The 24736-nt window shown below is 39.2% G+C and overlaps 1 protein-coding gene across 14 annotated transcripts in view; it reads left to right on the forward strand.

The window, feature by feature from the left end:
- NRXN3 (neurexin 3) overlaps nucleotides 1–24736 on the forward strand; it is a 1564009-nt gene that overhangs the window by 1378886 nt on the left and 160387 nt on the right. For all 14 annotated transcript variants that reach the window (XR_012379101.1, XM_073895668.1, XM_073895661.1 and 11 more), the window contains one exon: nucleotides 2175–2346. Coding sequence is in view for 13 of the 14 variants with exons in the window: in XM_073895668.1 (XP_073751769.1) it covers nucleotides 2175–2346 (172 nt within the window). In the remaining variant the exon portion in view is untranslated. The remainder of the gene's footprint in view (nucleotides 1–2174; nucleotides 2347–24736) is intronic.

Genomic DNA, 24736 nt, shown 5'->3' on the forward strand with positions numbered 1-24736 from the left:
CCACATCTGCGGGGTGGGCAGAGGAGTAATGGTGTCTGCAGTCATGGTTTCTTAACTCCTCCGGTTCCCTCATTCTGCTAAACCAGTTATGACACAGGTTACTATAGCCTTGCTTATCTAGGCCTAAGGATGAATAGGTGCTCACACACACACACACACACACACACACACACACACACACACCCTTAGACATGAATGCCAACGCTTTAAGTAGGGGGAAGCAGGAAAATCATAATACCATTTCTGAATTCCTAGAGAATTAAGGAGAAAGAATAAAATGGATCATCACATTATTAACTATGGGCATGAAAGATGCAAAAGAACCGATCATCAGTTTCATTTCTCCATTTTAATGCTAAGTGCTTTGTTTAGGGCTGGAGATGTAGGGGTGAGGAAAGAAAAAAAAACCCTGAGAACAGAGTGTCACAATAAACAGGGATTTACAAAATCATAAGTACATTTAGTCCCCATTTGGGGAGGCACCTGCATTTCTTTTCGCAGAGAACAGAACATGGGGATTGCAGACATCATTTTACATTGCACTCTGTGCTCTCCGGGCACAAAGGAGACAGCAGTGTCCACCCCGTATCAGAGCATTCCTGCATGCCGAAAGCAGCCTTTCTTCGCTTAGATGCCTACCTTCTAAAATCAAGACTCCTGGGTACTTGTCCGTTCTTTTATTGGGAATAAGATGTGTTCGCATACTAAAGGAAAATTGGCAAGATAAAGAAAGCCTGTCTTTTGAAAAAAGAAGTGAAGTGTACCAAACTATCTGGAAACCAGTGCCCAAAACCTCACCAGAAGTCTTAATTCACTGACTTTAAGCACAATCAGTGCTTCATAAATATCATATTTATGTATTGAATGAATATTTATAAACGAATGAACCCAACCATGCAATCTTTGCTACACTTAGTTTATACGGCTCCTGGGCTTCTTTCTTCGTATCTTTCTTTTTCTTCCCCTTCTCCCCCTCCTCCTTTTTATTCTCCTCCTACTTCTTGAATGAGAACAGAGAGGGTAACAGAGACTATGTGGACAAATAGAACAGCAGAGTTGCCACTAAATTTTATTGTCCTTGAACGTCCAACCTGTTGCTTAGCCAAGAAGTCAGACAACTAGAAAAATGGAGAAAGATGTCTCCTCCTCTCCTTGCCCATCCCTCCTGACGTCCTACATGCTGTGACACCTTCCTAGGAAGTTGGCAGAGACTGATTATATCTGACCAGGAAGGTTACTTTTGTGTTGTATCTCCTTGTGAATACTAATTCTAACTCTTAGTCATAACCAATGACTAGAGGAGAAGAGTAAGAGTTTTAATAGCATTTATGTTTCAGTATTTCTGGGCACTTTCAGGAAGCAGATGATGCCATTGCCTCTACCTTCACCATAATCATCACCTTCATTGCCATAGTATTTCTCTTCTGGCATTCATTGTATTTTCCCTCCCAGAAGTCTCTTTTTGGGCCATTGGGTTCTCGTGTGCTATGTAGCATAGAGCTTTAGCACTGAATATTACGGCCCTCTTTGGATGAGCCTTAGGAATAGAGCTACACGTGTGGGAAGAGTAGCAGCCCTCTGACTCTGAAAACCCCAGCTCAGTTTCACTGACCTCTACTGAGGATATGTTTTCTATGGGTTTGAGACTTGCACAGTGTATCCTTGGGTGTTGATCTATGATGCTAGCCCCTCTGCCATTGCCTCCTCACCATTCATTGTACCCCTTCCCTTGGCCTTGATCCCCCCCCAAAATGTGCAAGTATGCTTATTATTTCCTCTTTAATCCTAAATCTAAACTGTGAGGCGATCTAGGGTCCAGGGTCTAATTACCTCTCCTAGAAAATAGGCCTCCTTGCTCTCACAGAAATGCACTTTGCAGGGTCACTACACAGCTCTTAGGTAGTTCTGTGGTTTCCAGCTTTGCTATCTGTGGAGAGCAAGCAAATGATGTAAGCTGTGCAGGGCAGCCCGTGAGAGCAGTCTGGGTGGCTTTATGCCATTGGTTTCTATGTTCAGGATGAAAGCCCATGGAGAAATGTATGATACTGTTGTTACCTTCATGCTGCCAGCTCCCTCTGGGTACCTACAGATTTATTGCTAGTTGGAGGACCACTTTAAAGGGAGAACACCTTGTGGTTGGTGCTAACTATGCCTTTTGTGTTTCTTTATCACAGGAACAGGGGAAAATCGGAGTTGTCTTCAATATTGGCACAGTTGACATCTCTATCAAGGAGGAGAGAACTCCCGTCAATGATGGTAAATATCATGTGGTGCGCTTCACCAGGAACGGCGGCAATGCCACACTCCAGGTGGACAACTGGCCAGTGAATGAGCATTATCCCACAGGTACGTGTTGTACTCTCAGTGACCACAGACTCTCTTCGGCTCTCCCATTCTTACTCCTAAGTGGCAACTTTTTCATGACTGTCACCAAATCATAAAACACTGAATACTAAGCACGTCATTCATGTATTTTTTTTTTTTTTTTTTTTTTTTTTTTTGTAGGACAGGATGAATTATCATGTTAGGGCTTGGTTCAGCATAGGGAGCTTCTGGAGACTTACTAACTATGCACTGAACACTTTTTGTCAACCTGACCAATACTGCCTGACTGGCTCATACTAAAGACAATGGCTGTAGGCTTTCCAGGGCATTGCAAATGATGACCCGTGGAGGGAAGGGGTGCATTCTCCATCGTGAGCTATCATCGATAATCACAGAATAATCCCTTTGTTATCTGGACTCTGTGGTGCCATTTAGGCAGGTAAGGTTGAAGGTACAGATGGTCAGAGATTTCAGAAAGACTGTAAAAGGAACTTTACTAAACTTAAAGTGATGAACATCAAGTCAGGATAATGATGAGAGAGAAACGAAGGGTGGGGTTTCATTCACTTGGTTGACTTTGCCCATTTTTTCTTTCATTTACAGTAGGCCTGCCTTGATATTCAGAGATCGGTCCTAGTAGGCATTTTAATAACAAGCATGCTGGTGTGGGAGGGAGAGGGGTTAATCATCTGTTTAAATTTTATGGTCAAGGAGCATTTGCCAGCAAACTCCCAGAGCCAGATGGCCAAATCAAGGGTACTGGGAGGAAAGGTTGCCTTATTTTAAAGAGGTCATTCAAATCATTCTTTAGCTTTCCCTCTCATCTCTCACTTCTCCTAGCAAAAGAGCCCTGAACCCTGATCAAAAAAGTTCCAAGAATGGAAGGGAAAATACTTTGGCTAAGGGCCTTTATTCCACAGTTGCATTATCACTTGGTGGATGCAAGAGACTAGTTCAGAGTATTGAACTTTTCACTAATGTGGGCATGATGCTGTTTCACCCCCTCTCTCTCTCTCTCTCTCTCCAACGCTTCAAACTCCCCATAATTCTCTTACTGCTGTCCTCTCACTTCCTTAATAGTGAAGCGAGCACAGAGATAAGGAAGCCCAAAGCACATTTTCAGAAATTTTTTAAGAGCTGTTTAGCTAATAATCATCACACTTGGGAGAAATACATAAAATAAATTTGCTTATTTGTCGCCCAAGAATTTTGAATGACTCGAAGGCTGTAATTTTCATGCCTAATTCAGCATTAATTTTCTTTAAAAGCCAATCAGAGGTAATTGTGCTACTGTCCTTCCCCCCACCCCGCCGAATAACCAGAGTCTTCCTGTGCCTGGTTTAAGGATTATGGGAGCAACTACAAAAAGCATACATATAAGACTCCCAAGCTATTGATATGAAAAGCCCTGCCTACCGATTTATCTACCATCTCAGCCTCCATACAACATCCAGCTCAGCCTTTGCTGGGAGTCTCTTGTCATACACTTAGTACTTCTCAGATTAAGGCACAAAAATGACCTTTTGCGTTTATCTTTGAGACTTTGAAGAGAGCCAGAGGTGTTAGCAGCTACTATGAATTCTTATCATCATCCAAATTCGCTAGACACTAATAGACCTGATTTTTAAATGTTTCGTGCTTAAAGTCTGGGGGATGGGTGGGCACAGGAATCCAAATAGCCTAAGATCTTAAAAGCTGTTTTCATCTGTTTCTCAGAAAACTCACTCTCTCTCTCTCCATGAATGTTATCACTGGCCCTGCTAATGCTGCTGGAGGGTTTGTTGTGTTTCTATTAGGAATTTCAAAGATTTCTAAATTGTTGTTAACCCCTTGCCCTGAGCCAATATAGAACCCATGAGTTTGCTGAAGACTCTTTACTGATCATTTAAAAGGCACAGTAAGAAAACCAGTGACTCTCGCTGTGTGCCTTTCTCTTTGTATCTTGAGATCCAGATTATGGGTTGCTTACTATGTTTTCAAAACAGAATAAACTTTTCTTGAATGGCAATGCTTACCACTGAAAATGCTTATTACTAGTAATTATTGGCAATGGTTACTTAGTTACAATAAGTATTATTATTACAGAGCATGATGCAGTAGAGCAGTTATAAGTATGGGCTTTGGAGTCACCTGTCTGGAGTTGGTACCTTGGTGCCATCTAAGACAGGCTGGATTAAAACCTTGAAAGGCCCTAAGTGCTGAATGATTTGGTGCCTCTCCCCATATGCAATTCAAAATACAACAGTATACCATAAAATGACTGTAAGAATTTCTAACACTCTTGATTTTTCTTTTTTGATGATCACTATAATGCTTTAAAAATATATTCTTTCTCCCCAAATTCTCACCTTTTACTCTTTTTTCTTAGTTCTCTAAGTGTTTATTCTTCCTATTTGTGGGATCCAGTTTCCCCTCAGTAACTTGAGACAAACTATTTAACCTCCCAACCTCTGTTTACTGGTCTATAAAAGGGGGTTGTGTTAATACTGACTTTCCAGGGCTAATGTATAGATTGAATGAATGTATGTAAAATGTTAATTAAGTCAATAATCAATGTTAGCTATGAGAATGACCAAATATTTGGGTGGCGTTGTTTTACTATGATGTCTTGACTCATACAGATGACTTCACTGTGACCATTAAACAGCCCACAAATTAGATAGGGTGGACATTCTTACTCTCCATTTCAAATTTAAAAAGAGACACAGGAAGATGCTGTGTTTTTCCTAAGGTCACATAGTAAACATGGGACAGAACTAAGACCATATTCCCTGTTCTCAACTGGGCACAATTTCCACTCTTGTTCCCACAAAAATTGGGGGATATTTTGAAAAGTGCATGGATAGAAATGAGCATCTCTCTTCTTGTGTCATCATCTTTTTTTTTTTTTAAAGTATCTATTACATAGGTCAGTACCCATAACCACACAAAGGTGGTTATTGTGAGATGTGGAGTCGAAAATCCTTTTAAAAAGAAAAGTTGTTTTTTTTTTTTTTTTTTTTTAGCTGTGCTAAAAGGCTCATTTCTGTTGAGTCCAAGCTGTCCTTGTCACAACTATAGTAATGTGCTTCCATGAGGCAATTGGAAGGATACTGAGTATTTGAAGTAGTCATCATCATACTTCATTGCCTAGATTGGAAAGTAGTAATGGAAAGTCCAACATCCTAGTTTTATTTTTATTTTTCCTGTTTTTTTTTTAAAGGGTAAACATTTACTTGGAACAATCTAGTTTTTTAAATTAATTAATTAATTTATTTTTGAGAGAGAGCATAAGTGAGCAAGAGTGGTGGGGTGGGGGAAGCCTAGGAGGAGGGGCAGAAGGAGAGGGAGAGAGAGAGAATCTTACACAGGTTCCATGCCCAGCTCGGAGCCTGATGTGGGTGGGGCTCCTCAGGCTTATGACCCTGAGATCATGACCTGAGCCAAAATCAAGCGTTGGACTCTTGACTGACTGAGCCACCCAGGTGCCCCCAACCTAGTTTTATATTCCAGTCTTCCAAGACTTCTTAGGAATGGTTACCTTTTGACCTTTGGATACCTTATTTTCTCTTCCTCCTGCTTCCCTGTGCTACTGAAAGGATCCACTTAACTAAATTTAAAGCACCATTAGAGCAATCTGGCAGTGTTTAATTTATATTAAACCGTAAGATTAAAATACACCCTGTATCTGGGCATCAGAGAACAAAGACATCTGGTCAGGCAGGCTTGACGCAATTTCTACAAAAGGGACGTATTCTTCTTCCAGGCTATCCTCTTTCATTGGTAGTGATAAGTATAACAACCAGGAACAGGAGTGTGGTTGTGCTACTTGTCGATTGCTAATGTTTAAACAGTAAAGAAATATGGAGTAGCTCCTACAGAATATTTACATGAGTTAACTCATTTTGAGGGCATGCTATCAGGGAATTGTTCCTGCTCAACAGGTGTCTGTGTATCAGGAGGAATGGGTCAACTCCAGAATCTTCGCATGGACATTCATAGGATTTTATGTGGCTCTACTAAAACATCCCACTGTGAAATATTTAGAAACCAGCTGGGCACAGGGCATGCAGCATTGGCTCTTTGTAAATCAGGAAGGATCCAAATGAAAGTAGTTCTACGGCTACTGGGATCTTGTATCACTTAATTCTGGGTATAGAACTCAAAAGCAACTCCTTTCTTTGAACCTGAAAATAGAAAGGCTAAGGAACAGGAGAGGGAAGTAAAAGAAAAATCAGCCCAGAGCTGGCATCTGGGCACTAACAAATGTTCCTTATAAAGTCTCTGATTACTGTCTTGACATAATGCAGTGGTGGCAACAAGTGAGGGGAGGTGAAAGATGACTTCAGCATGAGGAATTAATTGTAGTCCCAGCTCTCGGTCCCCTGGGAGGCTGAGCTGACTGGAATGGTTCAGGATCCTCTCTGCCATGCCTGGGTGGCTGGCCGTGTCACCAGGCCTACTAGAACCCTGCGCGTGGTGCCGTAAGAGGCTTTTCGGACCAGAGACGGGCTTCCTGGAAAATGAAGGCTGACAAGAAGCTCTGGTGCGTAGGACTTTACATCTTCCCACCGCAGATGGTGCTGAGGAGAGCAGGGTCTCAATTGTTTTTCTTTCTTTATTGATACTGCATACCAAGTCATTTGAAGGGCTCTTGCTTGGATTCCCCTTTTCCAGTCAATAAAATGCTCCTGATGACCTGAGCTTGAATGCTGTCTGACCACCCAGCTCAGAACACGAAAAGGTTGGAGAAGTGGCGCTCTTTCTAGGCCAGTAGACTAGAAAATTTCTTACGTTGTATTTGAATGTGTCCAATTCCACGTAATCTTGTCTTTATAGGTACTGAGAGCAAAAACATTGCTAAATGCTTAGTGATGTTCAAAATGCAATAGGAGAGATTTATTTGTCCACATCTCATCTTAGATTATTGAGATTTTGAAGGGTTAAAAACAAGTCTCTGTACTTGACATGATGCTGAAATTTCTCAGGTCTTGGGTTTTCATTAATTCCTACCCAGGAGGTTTTCGTTCCTTTTTCTTTCTGTCTTCGCCTGCAAACATTTGAGGCCTTGCCAGATTTGAAGCACACCTTAAAACAAACCCCATCTACTTGCTCGTTCATCCGTTCAGGGCTAGTGTTACTTTCAGTTCAACTGGAGGGAGGAAAAAAAGAAAAAAAAACATAGATAGTAAAGTCCTGCAAGGAGGAGAATAAATATAAATACAATCAAGAGGAAAAGCTGTATTTGAACGTGTTTCCAAGACAGTAGAGATAAAGTGGCAACAAGAGAAAGGCTGGCTTAATGAATGTGTTTGAACACTGCTAAGTACATTTTAAAACCATCTTATAAATAAGTTCTTCAAACATTTGGTCACAGAATATATCAATTAATCAATCAAACCAGGACATCCTGAGGACTTTGCTAAATAGTCCAGCTTGTCAGGAATGAATTAGGATTCACAAGTAAGTGAGTTTCTGCTTCCGATGGACTTTCAACTTGCTGGGGTTGGTCTTTGGCAAAAAGATGTTTACAAAAAATCTTTTCAGTGGAGATTTTATATATATATATATATATATATATGAAACAGTGTTCTTTAACTTGGCTACAAATAAGATTCTCCTGGGAACTTTTAATAAACTGCCAGTTCTCGGGCCCCAGGCGCAGGTAATCTAATTGGTCTGGGGTGTGGTCCATGGATCAGCAGCATCAGCATCACCTGGGAGCTTGTTAAAAATGGAGTGTCTTGGGCCTCACCCCAGACCTACTGAATCAGAATCTGCATTTTAACAAGATACTCAGGCGATTCATGTGTAGTGTCAAATTTGAGAAGCATTGGTCCAGGCATCAGTAGTTTTAAAAAGCTCCCATGGTGATTCTCTATGCAGCTAGGTTTGAGAAGCGCTGATATTTAGAAAGCTAAAATTGTGTTTCTCTTTTCAGACTGACTAGCAGCACTGTCCAACATGGTAGCCACTAGTCATCTGTAGCTACACTTGTGATGTGGCTGATATGACTGAGGCCCTGAACATTTATTTTTTTATTTTTTTAAAGATTTTATTTATTTACTTGACACAGAGAGAGAGAGAGAGAGAGAGGGAGAGAGCACAAGTGCGGGGGAGCAGAGGGAGAGAAAGAAGCAGATTCCCCGCTGAGCAGGGAGCCCAACACGGGGCTCGATCCCAGGACCCCGGGATCATGACCTGAGCCAAAGACAGACACTCAACTGACTGAGCCACCCAGGCAATCCTGAAAATTATTTTATTGTGCAATTATTATGTCCTAGGCACAGAAGATTTAAATACATTTTTTTTTTCATGCAGTCTTCAGGCCAGCACTATGAGGGTGGTACCTGGTGGTCAGTATTGGGCAGCACAGAACTAGAACATGCTCTTTCTTCCTTTTACTCGTTTTATATGATATAAATCTCTATTTACATCATTAATACATTAATGAGCATTTAGCTCCATATACCTTCTGAACTTATCTAATGTATGTTGTCATTGTAACAACATGGGGATAATCACCCCACTTGATTCATAAGATTGTTATCCCAGAGACGTAGCAATGGCAGATGCCACCATCCTAACCAGAATCATCCTGATGGTGATGGCTACCCTTTCTGAGCATTTACTACATACTTCGCACTTCATGTACAACATCTTATTTACCCTTGCTACAAACCGTTGAGGTTGCTGTTAGTTTTATTCCCATTTTACAGATTAGGAGCCATTCAGAGATCTTAGGTACTTGCCTGGCTCACAGAATTTTTCTTTCAAGTTAAATCTCTAGTTTCTGCCAAGTTACAAGTTAGCACTTCCCTGTGCATTTATGACCTTTGCCTTCCTCTACATCCTTGGTTCGACCTATGGGACTTTGGCAGCTTCTTTCTTTTCACAGTTCTCTTTTATCTTCTAACACCGTATCTACGTGGATGGGAAGGGCTTTATTAGATGAAAGTCTCTTTTACCATTTAATGGTCTTGGGGGATGGGAGAGTGTTGAGAGGGTGCATCGTATTTTTTTCTTTAATTTTTGTTTTATCAGGCAACCCTTCTTTCTCTTCTGTGAATTCCCAGCCACAAGATAAATAGCCTTGTATCTTACAAGTTAAATACAATTACTGCTATCAAACCTAGAGCCTTTCTGTCCCTATAAATGTCCCTTAGAGGGTGATAAGCATTTCAAGGCAAACTATGGTCTTATAGCTAATGCTAAAATTAAACCTAACGACCTAGAAGACAAAAAGACAAGAATACATACACACAAGTTTATATACATGTATGTGTTTACACACACACACACACACACACCCTGTGGAAGAGAGAAGAACGTCTGGGCTAGAGGAAAAAGGAACTCGTAAACACATGGCACATGGACACAAGACACATGTCCCTGAGACATTAAGCCAAGATATGACTCAAGGTTATTTATAATATAATTAAATAACACACAAAGGAGTTTGTTATCATTATGAAGATTTATATCAGATAATATGACAGCAATTATAGTAACTAAAGACATTATTTATCTAGAATTCATTTGTGAATAGGACGGTGCTTTTGAGATAGAGAGTTGTTCATCAAAAGAATGATGCTTCTGGAAACTTCTACAGGACTTTATGAGATACACATCTTAGTGTTGGGTCCTAGTTTATGCTTTTCTCATTGTTAATAGACTACCTTGGGATTTAGAGGGGAAGGTAGAATTTAACAAAAGGCACATGATGATTATTTATTTAACCATATGTTAAATGGTATACATATTATAGTCTAGGGACTCAGTGAAATAAGTAATGAGAAAATCGAGGGTCACTCCTAGGAACTATTTAACTAGAAATGTAAGGAAAGGATTTCTTAATTTCTATGAATAATGAGTATATGTATATATTAAACCAGATCTAACACTTTCAAGATGAGAAATACAGCGTGGTCACCTTTCATGTGGTTTTTAAATTATACTCATTTGAAATTAATGTGACAGAAAAATACTAATGACATCTCACTCTATGCAAGGCATCTGTAATTAACACAAATTCTTTCAAATTAATACACTCATCAAACATTGCATAATTTCAAAGCTAGCTAAGTGAATTGCATTTTATTTTTTCTGTTGTCACAGAGATGCTCCAGTTTAGATAGTAAATAGAAATTCTGGCCTGTAAAATTTGTCTTCAGTATTAAAATTCAGAATTATTATCCTGACCATAAAGTGCAATTACCCAGTACTGTTTTCACTCTGCCCCAGAGTTAGATGGACATCCAATGTCCTCAGAACCTGTCCAGGAGTATAGCTGTGTTTATAGGAAAAGTTTCCAAGTTCGATCTCTTCAGTTTAAGTTTTGTACAAGGTTGCAGGGTCCCTGTAGTTATTTAAAGTCTAAAAAGAACATTTAGCTTCTTACAGAAAGGTGATGCGTAAATATCCAATAATAATAATAATATATATTCACATACAGCATGTCATTCATAATTCTGTAAAGCACAGAGGGTAATGAAAGGCGCTCTAAACTGTAAATCACTCAATCGATTGTAATCATATTGCAGCTCATCTCAAAGAGATAAAGACCTTCCACTCCTCTAAAATCCCTGTCAGTACCCTGGCGGGCTAAAGAAGGGGGAAGGAGGGTCAGAGGAGAGAAGAGACAATGAGTCAAGGACAAAGAGACACTTTTAATTTTCAGTTCATGGAGTTAATGTGGACTGGATTTGATTCCCACTGATAATTTAGTTTGTTTTATGAGATGCATTGTTTTTCACGTGGTTCTTTTATAGCCTTATGGTAAGGCTGGGTGTTGGCCTAGTTTGAAGGGTTTGCCATATGCCAGCGATTGATACACAGTGCTGCATAAGAACACTTGGGGATTTAGGTGTATAAGTGGAAAATGACCATTCAAGCCCAAAGCTAAAGGTTATATCAAAGCATATGATGAAAATGAGTTGATAATGGGCCAGAAAAAAATTTATATTGTACTTTCAAATAGCAGAAGCACTTCAGAAATCTCTTTACTAACTGACGTTGCCTTTTATTAAGAAGAGATGTTGCTAATCCCCCATCCTCATCAATGGGGTGAGTTTAATCTCCTTAGGCATTCATTCATTCAGTCACTCCACAAATGTTAATTTAAAATCTACTTTGCCTATGAATCCATGCTAAATGGTGGGTCTGTGATGGGAAATAAAACAAAGCCCCTGCCCTTAAGGATCCTCTAATCTAGTGAAGGAGAGGTGCATGTACACAAGCAAGGTAGTTCTAATACTTAAATTTTACTGTGCAGATATTAAGCGCCAGGCAGCCCTGAGAGGTAGACACTATTCTTATCCTCATCTTATAAATGGAAACAAGCAGACTTATGAGATTAACTCTCCCAGGGTCATAAACTAGTACAGGAATACCTGGAACTTTAGCCTGTATCTCTTGGAAGGCAAATTTAGTGTTCCTGTACAGTACCCTATATTGTACCTGTGGTTCCAGATAGTGTAAGAAGGTTCTGTCATTCAGATAAAATCTGGGTTCAGTGGCCCATTTAAGTGTCTGATGGAGCCTGAAGGCCAGACAGGAGTGGCCTGGGGTGGATTTGGGCTGTGACCTTCGGTTCTCTGGGACAGTACTAACAAACTCTCCCCAACTAGACGTACAGAAGCATAAACTGTGACATGACAACCTTCACCTTTCACACCGAAGGAACTAATGTGCAGGCATTGTTCATACCTTATTTCAGTTCCTGTCATCTGCCCCATAGTTACAGGGGAGGAGTATTCATCTTTTTATTTTACAGAATAAACCAGGGGCGCCTGGGTGGCTCAGCCGGTTAAGCATCTTCCTTCAGCTCAGGTCATTATCCCAGGGTCCTGGGATCAAGCCCACATCAGGCTCCCTGCTCAGCGGGGAGCCTGCTTCTCCCTCTCCCTCTGCCAGCAACTCTGCCTACTTGTGCGCTCTCCCTTTTTCTCTGTCAAATAAATAAATAAAATCTTTTTTTTTTTTTTTTTTTTTTTTTAAGAAAAAGAAGAAACCAAGACTCGGGGGATTGGGGCACATTTGTTGTAGTCACAGGGCCAGGAAGTATCAACACTGGGATTCTCCCTAGGTTTGTTTGTTCCTACACCCCTCTCTCTTTCGGCCACCCCACTTTTCCATCTGCTTCCCAGGATGCTTCAGTTCATATTGTATATAGAACTCAGAATTATTTGGTTGACAGAGGTAAATTCACATGCAAATTTACTATTGTTTCCCACATCCCAGTGCATGCAGTACACTCTGTAATCACATTATTAAACATTTACTAGAAATGTGTTTCTGCCCAATGCACAATTGCTAGTCTCAATGTTTAATTAAACTAAATTTGTTTTCATTTTAATCACATTATTGAAATGTGGTTTTTCTCAGAGTTCAACGGTGAAATCTTTATTCCAAATGCCTACAAGTGTGTGAGAGCTGTAGATCCTGGACAAGGGAATGAGGATATTACAACATATCCTTGAATAAAGGATTTTAGGGGAATAACGTTAGTTAATAAGATGCAACACTGATACAGTACTTATTTTGTATCAGGCTCATGGATCATCACATTGAATCCTCACAGCATTCTAGAAAGTGATTCTATTAGTATTCCCGTTTTAGAGATGAGGCGACTGAATCTCAGAGTAATATACAAGAGTAAGAGTAAGTAACATGCTCTCCAGTATCATACAGCTAGCAAGTGATAAAGCCAACCTGGATTTGAATATAGGCATGGAGACCCTGATATCTTCATTTAAAATTTTTTTTATTTAAGTAATCTCTATACCCAGTGTGGTGCTCCAAGTCACAACCCCAAGATCAAGAGTCACATGCCCTTCCAACTGAGCCAGCACGGCATACCCTCTCCCCTTAATATCTTCATTTAAAGAAACTTCTTCTCTAAAAGACCAAATAATAAAAATTATAGGCTCTGCAACTTATGAGGTCTTTGTTGCAATTATTTAACTCTGCTGTTGTGCAAAAACAGCCGTAAACAATACATAAATGAACGGGCACTGCTGTGTTCTAATAAAACAATTTACAAAAAGAAACTGCAATGAGCCAGATTTACCCATTGGTTGTAGTTAGGGGGCCTTCGATCTAGATCATGTGTCTTTTGAAGCCTACAGCTCTGTTTTTACTGATCCGTTAGCTTTATTTTTTGGATTGCCTTTATCTCTGTTAAGAATAAAGGGAGCAAGATAATCTCGAAGTGGATGAGTTAAATCTGAGAGACACAGTAGCATAGACCCACTGGGGAGGTTAATTCAGGATAAGGAAATACACAAGTGGGACAGGCAATCCGCGTACTTGTACTTAAACAAAAATCCAACCATACACTGCTTTCCTATCTGAACACCAAAGACATAGATTCAGTTCTACCTTCATTTATGTTATGCCATACATTGCTTAGAGGAGGATTTGAAAATAACAAACTGAAAGCCTTAATATTTCTCTAGTTCTGTTACTTCTAGTTGTAACTGTAAAGTGGTGATCCAAATACATGCTTTCTTGCTCACTCCTTAGGGAAGTTGCAAACTGCTCTTTTGAATTTATGGGTTTTGTATTAGCCCCTGGCTCAGCTGCCCTAGCCTATTCTCTGTAGCCCCTCTGCATAAAGGTGCCAACTGACTTCTTTATTTTTTTTTTATGGGCGTTTATTTATTTATTTATTTATTTATTTATTTATTATGTTATGTTAATCACCATACATTACATCATTAGTTTTTGCTGTAGTGTTCCATGATTCATTGTTTGTGCATAACACCCAGTGCTCCATGCAGAACGTGCCCTCTTTAATACCCATCACCAGGCTAACCCATCCCCCCACACCCCTCCCCTCTAGAACCCTCAGTTTGTTTCTCAGAGTCCATAGTCTCTCATGGTTCCTCTCCCCCTCCGATTTCCCCCCCTTCATTCTTCCCCTCCTGCTATCTTCTTCTTCTTCTTTTTGTTTTTAACATATAATGTATTATTTGTTTCAGAGGTACAGGTCTGTGATTCAACAGTCTTGCACAATTCACAGCGCTCACCATAGCACATACCCCCCACAATGTCTATCACCAGCCACCCCATCCCTCCCACCCCCCCACCGCTCCAGCAACCCTCAGTTGGTTTCCTGAGATTAAGAATTCCTCATATCAGTGAGGTCATGTGATACATGTCTTTCTCTGATTCGCTCAGCATAATACCCTCTAGTTCCATCCACATCGTTGCAAATGGCAAGATTTCATTCCTTTTGATGGTGGCATAATAGTCCATTGTGTATATATACCACCTCTTCTTTATCCATTCAGCTGTCGATGGACAACTTGGCTCTTTCCATAGTCTGGCTATTGTGGACATTGCTGCTATGAACATCGGGGTGCACGTACCCCTTCGGATCCTTACATTTGTATCTTTGGGATAAATACCCAGTAGTGCAATTGCTGGGTCGTAGGGTAGCTCTATTTTCAACTTTGTGAGGAACCTCCATACTGTTTTCCCAAGTGGCTGCACGAGCTTGCATTCCCGCCAACTGACTTCTTAACATTTATCTTTTCTTCTACCTGCTCACTAACATATCATAAGCATTTTCTGAGTCCCAGAGAAACCTCTCTTCATTTTGGCATTGGTTGTCCCTAACCGGCTGTTAGGAGCTCCCTACTTGTGCTTCTACTCTGTTTCTGGCCATTGATCTGCCATTCAAGGGCCAACTCTTCTTAGATGTGGCCCAGCCTACTTCTTGCTGTTGAGTTTTAGAGATTTTAGAATCTGTTCCCTATTTATTAAAGGAAAAAGTACCAGGTTATGAGTTTTTATAGGTGTATATGTATGCACAAGCATGCACAAGTTTAAAATAAGTTTTTAGGGATACCTGGGTGGCTCTGTTAGTTAAGCATCTGCCTTCAGCTCAGGTCATGATCCCAGGGTCCTGGGATCGAGTCCCAGATCAGGCTCCTTACTCAGCAGGGACCCTGTTTCTACCTGCTACTCCACCTGCTTGTGCTCTCTCTCTGACAAATGAATAAAATCTTTAAAAAAATAAAGTTTTCAAATAAAAATCAAACTAAGGAAGACCAGATTTTATTTATAAAAAATAGCAGCCCCTCCACATTTTACTGATCTCAGTATTGAATGTGATAAAGCTATCAGTCTAAGGTCAAATTTTTCACTACCAGAGTAGAAAGTATACACCACCAGACTTGGTGATGACTTTCTAGAGCCTAAGCAAAGTGGTCACAGTGGGGGAGCTATTAATTACTCTCCCACCTCTTTTTTTTTTTTTTTTGAGTCAAAGTGTCAATATCGCAGGTGTTCAATAAATGTTAAACTGCACGACTGTACTGAAATTATTGCAAGCTTCTGACTTCATTGTCTGCACATATATAATGTATTATACACCAAGGTAAAGAGTATCCTTTACAAACATTAAGTATACTTAAGTTCATTTTAAAAGTAATCAGAAAATAACAAGTTTTTATTATGAATAGCTATTGAGATTTTTACTGGGAAAATTTTGTTTGTTGAAACAGTTAAATCATATTAAATTATTTTTACATTCCTGAGATGATTCTCTGTAGGTCCAGAAGAGCGAATTTCCCAGTATACTTAGTCAAAATGGTGGAAGAGAAAAAAGAACATTCAGGCATCCGTGAAAGTTAAAAAAAAAAAAAATAACTAAATATAAATCTGACATAGATATGTGTGTAAAGTAAAAATAAATCTAAAATCTTCTCAGACAGCCAAGGTTTAGAAATACTTAGTACTTCATTTTTAAACCTATATAAAACTGTTATGAGATGTTGACTGTTTCAAATAAAATAAGAATTTATATAAGTGAAGTACAAGCTTAAATAGAACCAAAATGCTTTTAGACTTTCAAAATGAATAGCTGGAATTTTACTGAATTTTTTGTATGATGAGGGTGGAGCTGGACCTCCAGAGGTGGGGGGGGGAAGGAAGGTAATACATGGAAAAGAAGATATTGCTCCCAGCGGGCAATTGAGATCTCCTAGAGGAGATAAACCAAGTGAAATTGAGCCTTTGATTTGTGCCACTCCCCACCACCCCCTGCCCCTGCCCCGCAGCTGCTTAGAACAAGCAAACTGTTGACTAGAAAGCTCAAGAGTTTGAGCAGTAATTATGTATGTTCAAACCTCAGTGCCTTTTAAATGTGTAATAACCACTAAAATCCCAATCGTCACAGCCAACCTTTAGGGACGGAAGCAACCCTAGTATCTGCATTCCTCTGTGAACAGAAACCATTCAGATTCGTCTGTAAAAGTATTAAGTATCCATCTCTACAAATCTCTGTGCTAGGAATTGAATAATAGATAGGATTTGGACCATTATTCAATCAGAGCATATTTAAATCAAACAGGATAAGTAAGGAGGAAATCTATTTCTTTCGTACTCACTGTGTCTCGGTTCTCCTTTCTGAGTCACACTCAGAAGTAAATCTTTGAAAGAAAAAAAAATAAGGTACATCTTTGGACAGCATCCTTTGAATTTGGTTAGATGGAAAATTGCAATCCCCGTTCAGAAGTCTAAACACTTGTAAGGATTTCAGTGGGATTTAAATAAGCCACCATCCCTGATAATCAGGAATGAAAACATAAAACCAAGAAAACTACATGTTCTTCTCTCACCTGCCTCATCTCCTGTCCTAATTGTACCTTATACTTATTAATGTTCTAAGTGCTTTTTGACAAGACAGCAATGAGGCATCAGTAGACACTGCATGAACTTGAGTAGGCAAATCAAGTCACTCAAAGGCCTTCTTTTAATCTCTTGGATCATTATTGCAAAGATAAAAGTAGGGTTTCTGAAAGAGTAAAATTCAAAGGAACTTAGCATTTAGAATGGTGATAATACTAGATCATCTGGTACATTTCCCTGGTTGGTTCAGAAATTTCTACAGAAAACGGACTACTCTAATTTGACGAGTATAATTTGAAATGTTACAGATGATACAGTTTGCCTTTTTTCTACCAAGAAAATAGACCTGTCTGATTCTCCTCTCTGGCTGGAAAACTTTTTTTGTTCAACTCCATTATCATTAGGGATGTCATTTGAAATTATTCTCAGTCATTTCTTTAAATCCAAGATATTTATTTCTTATAGATATCTAGGAGCTATTTCTTGTGGAAAGGCACAAGCTTCTATGGAGACTATATGAAGGCAGTATTTCCTTTGAGATATTTATATATTCTGTATGTACAGGATACACACACACACACACACACACACACACACACACACACACACATCAGTGGGTAAATACTAAAAACATTGCATTTGTCCCAGAACAAATAAATATATTTAAACATAAAATAGCCTAAAGATCTTTAGACATACTTCTCAGATAGCTGAGATTTAGTATGCTATTTAATATTTTATATTAAATAGTTAAAAGAAGGGAGAATCATTAATATTTTATTAATATATCTCAAATTTGTAGGTTTTCAGATGTTATAAGAACTTTGGTAATCATTTAAACTTTCAAAGGTAATAACTTGATGATTTATTGGAGTTGGAACACCTGCCTCTGCTTGAAGTAGCCGCAGTCATCAATTTCATGACCATTCTTGAGCACCTAAGATGTGTTGGTATTTCATGTCACTATGTGTTGGAAAGCGGACTGTGGAAGTAGAATGGTGTAAAAAGATGTTTTTTAATCTAAGGTGATTATATTTTTATATCAAAACAACAACAAAAAAACATGCCCACAAGAACTGACACTCAATTGCAGGATAGAAGAGTCCAGGTTTTAGGTAAATATTTTAAATATGTGGATAATTTTACATAATTGTTGACTTCTTTCTTAAAAGTGTAAAAAAAAAAAACCTGTTTTTTTTAATTGCTATTCTGGCCATCACATTTACAATATGAACTAATATTTGAGTCATGACTTAAAACGTGACCTATTTCTAATTATTGACAAATATGTGTCATTCGAGTTGTCACTCAAAACATTTAGATGTTAGTTGTCCTTACTCTTTGTTTAACCCCTTGGATTTTGATCATTTCTGATGCTTTTCTCTACAGTCCAACTGCCATTCACCTGCTAATGTAATACAATTCTGATACCAGCTATTAAAGTCCAAGAAAAATGACTTCTAAACTCTCCTCAGTGAGTTTATAAAGGCTATTTCCTGCTGATCCATAAGCTTTAAAAGGAGGTGGAGAGGCAGCACGTGCTTTTTAAAACACAAAGTTGCAAGGTGGGAATGTTTTTTTTATCTGGTTTTGGTCTTCAATTCAGTGTTTTGCTTTGTTTTTATTGTTTTGTATTAGTAGGGAGTGTGGTGGAGCATATCTTTCTATTCTAAGCCTAAGTAAGCCTATTCGTTCATAATCAGTGATTATTCATATCCTACAGGAACATCAATGGTTTGGTTTGGTTAGAAGGTTGGAGTAAGGGATGGGAGTAAAGGCAGTATTAGCTCAGAAAAAAAAAAAAAAAAAAAAGGCAGTCCTTCTGGATTCCCCATGGAATCCTCTAAGGAGTAAAAAATAACCATTGGTGGGTAGGGGTTAGAGTCCCAGAACATCTTCCCATTAAGTCCAACCCACTTTTCTTACAAGCCTCTGTCCACCACTCTTTTGAATAGTTATGGCAGGAAGTCACACAGGTAGCTGGGTGGCCCCTTATTAGCTCTACTCCTAATCACCTCTGGAGTCAACCCCGCCACTCTCCCACCCTTAACCTAGTCCCAAGTCCAGTAATGGAGACCAGAGAAGTATCAATCCCTCTCTGGTTTTCCTGCCTTGTCCCAGCTCCCTCAGCCCTGATCTGTCCCCCTCCTCTGCGGAGCTGCCTATTGCATCCCTTTCCTTGGATTTGATCATTCTCTCTTAAGAATGAAGAGGAGGACTAAGGATAGGTAATAGGGGCCCGAGCCTCCCTGTCTTCATTCCAGGACCCCTAAGACTTTCACCACCACAAGCTCCTCTCACTCCATAGATAGCAGCTGAGCACCTCCCCCACATCCTGTTGGTTCTTGATGGAAACTGTCACACAGGAAACTGCTTCATTTACCCAATCTCTGCTTCCCAGTCCTTCCTGGATTTCCCAACTCCCTGGCTGTATCATTGAATATATGCTGCCTAACAAAATCACTCCAACCTTTGTTATTTATTGGCTCATGTTTTAGTGGGTCGCATAGTTGTTTTATCTGTTCCAGGCTGGCTTGGATGGAGCTAGAGATGGTCTTGACGGCCTCACTTACAGGTCTGCGGCCTCAGCTGAGCTGGCTAAGTGGCTTGGATGGCTGGGGTCTCTCTTCTTGGGATCTCTCATCTTCCAAGAGCTGAGGCTGGTTTTGGCTTTCTTGGTAATGGCAATCACAGGCCTCAGCAGCATGAGAGGGTGAGCACTGTTCAGACCTCCACTTATATCCCATTTGCTAATATGCCTGGTGCCAAACAAAGCAAGTCTCAGAGCCAACCCCGAATCAAGGGGTGGAAAAGTAGACTCAACCTCTGATGGGAGGAGTGACGAAGTCTCATTGCAAAGGGACATGGATATCGGGATGGGATTAGGTAGCTGTTTTGCAGAGAGCTTTGGCAGAAAGCTTGGGAAATGTTGTGGCAGCTATAATTATATTTCCTTCTTAAACTTTCTCCCTCTCAACCCTAAATTCAGGACTCAGTGTGAAGTTGTAAACTAATGGCTTTCACTGAGGAATTGCCCTCCCCTCTCTTTTCTTTAAGATATGACATTTTGGAATTAATCTTGGCTCTAACTGCCATATCACATGGCCTTCTTTTTTTTTTCCTCAGCATGTCTTATCACTTTGCTTGAATTGAGTTAATTGCTTTTTTAAAAATTAAATGTCCATTTTTAAGAATTTTAATCTTGTTTTTATATTCCCTTTGAATACTTTCAAATACTTTATCTGCCTTTGTTTTGAGTATTTGTGATATATAGGTGTTATTTATGAAATGAGTTTTATTTATATAAGCTGTGTTCTTCACTTCATTTTTTTTCCTTTGCTTATCTTCTTCCTTTTTACTTTTTTCTTTTTAACAAAGACAGTTATGCTATAAAAACAGCCCCTTGCTGATCTCTACTTTTCTCTAGACAATTTCTCTGAGCTCCATACATTGTTTATCATTATCCTTTGTAGCCAGATTTGAGGCCATGCTGCAGTTCTCACAAACAAATCAATTTGAATTAATTTGCCAAGTAGAGTTAACGAGGCAGTGTATGAATTCAAGATATACTACAACTGCTGCATTCCCTGAGGTCATCTCTTCCCTGGGAAAATTTTGATTCTCGTACCACATTGCAGTAGTGTATATCTGACCTTTGAATCTTGCACTAAATTATGTGTGGCTGCCAACTGGTTCATTTTTTGAAAATCCTTGGAAATGCCATATAATCAGACAAACAGGAGTACAGACAATTCCTTAATTAATACCTTTGATGGGTGAGGGTTATCTTTAAAATCTCTACTCTCTGATACTTGCTTATGCTAGCATTATGGAGTCATATTGCTAATGATGTAAGTGGGAAGTTTGAGAAACATTAAACTAGGGAAACTATATTTCTTAGATAATCTTTGAAATCTGTTCAACCTTAAAATTGTAGACTCCTTTTCTTAAAATTGTAGACTCCTTCTCTCAAAATACAAACTGTGATTTCCAAAGAATTCTACTCCCAGAAACCCAGAAACTGCTTTTTAATTATAAAGCATAAAAACATTTGCTTAAGTGGAACCTCAGTGGGGTTATGTGGACTCCCCTTCATCCCCACTCCTTCACCTCACATTTTCATCTGTCACCAGCACATCCTCCCTCAGAATGTAAAGGCTGGTATAAACCAAATAAATAGGAAAATCCAGTCCATCTTTTGCTGAGCAAATGGTAACAAAGTTTCTCAGAGGAGCTCAGATCTCTGGGTCTTACATGAATAATTTCCCAGATGCTTAAGGAATTGAACCCAAGCCCCTGTGAATGTTTGCTTAGTCAGAATAGAAAACTAGTTTGGGAAAAGTGTCCCAAGTTTTACATTATATAAAAGGGTGAATCTCTTCAACTTGAGACTGATAACATAAAAATTCTCAAGTGTTTTTAATTAACAGAAAAATTGTGATGCATTTAACCATATTTAACAAAGAATCTGATAATGGCTGAGGACTAGCATGGGCTCATCCAAACAAGTCTTATGGAACTAGGCTAATTCTGTTTGGATGGCATTAACAAATTGCAGATGAGATGCATGTTATGGACACAGTGTATCTTCATTTCCCTGAAATAGTATAAAGAGAGCTATAACAGCATCTTAAGGAGATCTGCTTCTGGTTGAGCTGAAACACTCAGATGAAGCTTTCTAGTTTCCCTGTATCTATTGCTGTGTCACAAATTACCCCAAAATTTAGTGGCTTAAAACAGCAAATACATACTGTCTCACAGTTTCTGTAGGTCAAGATTTAGTAGCAGGTTCCTTGAGTGGATCTGGCTCAAGGTGTCTGACGAGCTGATATCAAGATAGCAACTGGGGCTGCAGTCATCTCAAGACTTACCTAGGCATGGAGGATCTGGTGGCCTCAGGTCCTTGACATGTTATTCTCTCCAAAGGATTTAAGTGTCCTTATGATATAACACTAGCTTCCCTGGAGTGGGTATTGAGAGGGAGAGGGAAAAGGAGGGAGGGAGGGAGAGAAAGAGAGAAGTCACAGTGCTTTTTTTTGATCTAGTCCCTCAAGCCACACACTGTCACTTCCAACGTACCCTATTCTGTAGAATTGAGTCACTAAGTTGAGCCCACATGCAAGGTTGGAGAATCAAGCTCCATCTCTTACAGTAAGGAATTTCAAAGAATTTGTGGATATTATAAAGCCACCTTATAATCCTATTCTGTACATTTTTCAGGGTCTTGAATAAAGGCACAAAGATATGTTTATCAAATGTGCAGATGACATAAAGCTAAGAAATGTGTCTCCTCAAAAGACAAAAGACCTAGAGCATTTTCTTATCAGGTTGGAATGCTGTTATGAAACAAAAAAGGAATACATTTAAATAGGGTGTAATTGCAGTCCTGCTTTGACATTCATAAAGTGTATTGCATGAATGCAAGATGGCCCAAACTTTGGGGGAAGCAATTCAGTTAGAAACTGTTGGGTTTTAATTGGAAATAAGCCTCATATGTGACAATGCCATGATGCGGTTGTTTAGACAACTGTTGCAAACCCTTATATTAACCAGGTCAAGGGTGCGTGTTACACGATACAGTGATTGTGATCTTTAGATCCCTTGGGAATAATATATTCATTTGTAGGCATGAGGTTTAAAGTTGGTCCAAAAGACCTATAATTTATAAATACCAGGATTCCATAAGATCTAGGATTACTACACCATCAGTTTATTATGGCATCAGACATGTTGATTTTGGTGTGACTTTCCTACTCATGAGTATGAAAATGTTTTTATTTGTTGCCCATTGAAATTATCCTTCCAAACTTCCTACTTATAATCTGAACTGTATAGGAACATCACACATACATGATCTTTTTGCACCAAATATTCTAACATTCTACCTTTAAAAACACTGAGTTTGATTTCCTCTGCATGAGAGGAATGGAAGGGGATAGGGAGTGGAGAGAGGAATGTTGCTAGAAAGAAATGAAAGAAACCAAGATTCAAGAGACACACGGTGACACAGAGGGTGGACATGCAGGAATGCATGGATCACAGGGAAGGATGACCCCAAAATAACACCGTGGCTTTTGCAACAAGGAGGAAATAAGTGATAAGAAGAAAGGCACCTGGGGGAATCTGGAAGGGATCATATGTCAAATGGTTGAAGACCGGACATTAAGGCTTTATGTTGAAAGGAAATTTGAAAAGATTTGACATTAAAAATTGTGTAGTGAAGTAATTCTTGTAAGTTTACCTCCATTTGAGTTTAACCCTTTTGAATCAGATACTGTTACCACAGTAGCAACAAATAGTAATAAGCCATTTATTGAACGCTTCAGTTGTGCCACATACTGTACTAAGGACTTTATACACATTTAGTTCTCAAGACAACCCTATGTTGTAGTTATTATTATAATCCTTATTTTATATACGGAGAAATTAAAGCTTAAAAGCACACTGAGGCATAGATATTTTAAACATGTTTACCAGAAAGGAACTAGACAAAATTCAGCCATTGAAATTGACTAGTCTAGCTTTAGTGCACATTTTGAAATAATCGTGGAAGCAAATCGAATTTTATAGTCAATTTATATTTTAATTTATAGCATGTCATTTTTGAAAGTGGCTCTTAAAGAATAGATGTTACATAGACCTATCGTACTGAAGCAGATTCTATTAGAAATTGCTTGAAAATATCCCCTTAAATTATGAAATAAAGATATTGCAGTCACCTGGACCCTGTTTTATTAATATTCCTGGGATTGAAAGTATCATTGATGGATGAGGAGCAAGGAGGAGAAATTCCATGGGAAATGAGCTTTAGGAAGAGAGTTGAGAATGGCCTCAATGTGCAGGAAAAGGATAGGGAATTGTGATATATGTTCTAATTGTTGCATCCAGGCAAATGGTTGTCAGTATAATTACAATTCAACAGAAATGGCACTTTCAATTAGACTTGGGATATGAAAGAGAAGTTCAGTGTTAGCATATCTGCACAAAAAATCATCTTGGCCAGGAACAAAGGTCAAGGTATAGAAACATGGTCACTTGGATACCTGGATATAAAACACCAGGGGTACATCTCTAACACGGTCCTCATTTTCCAATATGTGTTAGGGAAAGATCCTGAGAATTAAAGTAAATCACAGACCCTCCCCATTCCCAACCTCTTTCAACTCCTCATAAACTAAGTCCTTGCCTGGATTATTGAATTTAATTTGTATAAAACCTTGTAACAAAGATATTGTTATCTTCATTTTTTTAGACAAGTGAAGAAACTCTGAGACTCATCTAGAGTGTCAATTGTTCAAGTTCACAGAAATGGTAAATATCTGAGATAGGATTTCATCCAGAGTCTGACTCCACAGCCAGTGCTCTTTTCACTCATGTCTGAGTCATCTTTGCTTCAGACACTTAACCCCTGTAGCCTAGAAATGGTGTATCAATACAAGGACTTTGATATAGGAAGGAAATGATATGCCTTTCCACATATGTTTTCCATTTCTGAACATATCTAAAGCAATGAGACAGTGTGGGCCAACACATTGGCCAAGTCAGGGTATGCCTGGGTGACCCGCACTACTGTCCAGGAGCAGACATCTCATCACTTGGGAAAGGTGGTTCCCTTGGCTCACAGAACCACCTAAGTGAGTCTGAAGAAGCTTGCTTACTTAATAATGCCCTTGTGCTCTGGATCTATTAATTCACTTCCCCCAGCCCATCAGTTTTCTGCTCTAAGAGATTAATTTCTTTACCTTGGCACATGAAAGGATCAAGGCTCATAACATATAAATAGTTCTTTTTC

Source organism: Callorhinus ursinus, unplaced genomic scaffold, assembly GCF_003265705.2.
Source record: "Callorhinus ursinus isolate GAN/ISIS: 27379988/994484 unplaced genomic scaffold, GSC_fseal_2.0 scaffold8, whole genome shotgun sequence".
Taxonomy (NCBI): domain Eukaryota; kingdom Metazoa; phylum Chordata; class Mammalia; order Carnivora; family Otariidae; genus Callorhinus; species Callorhinus ursinus.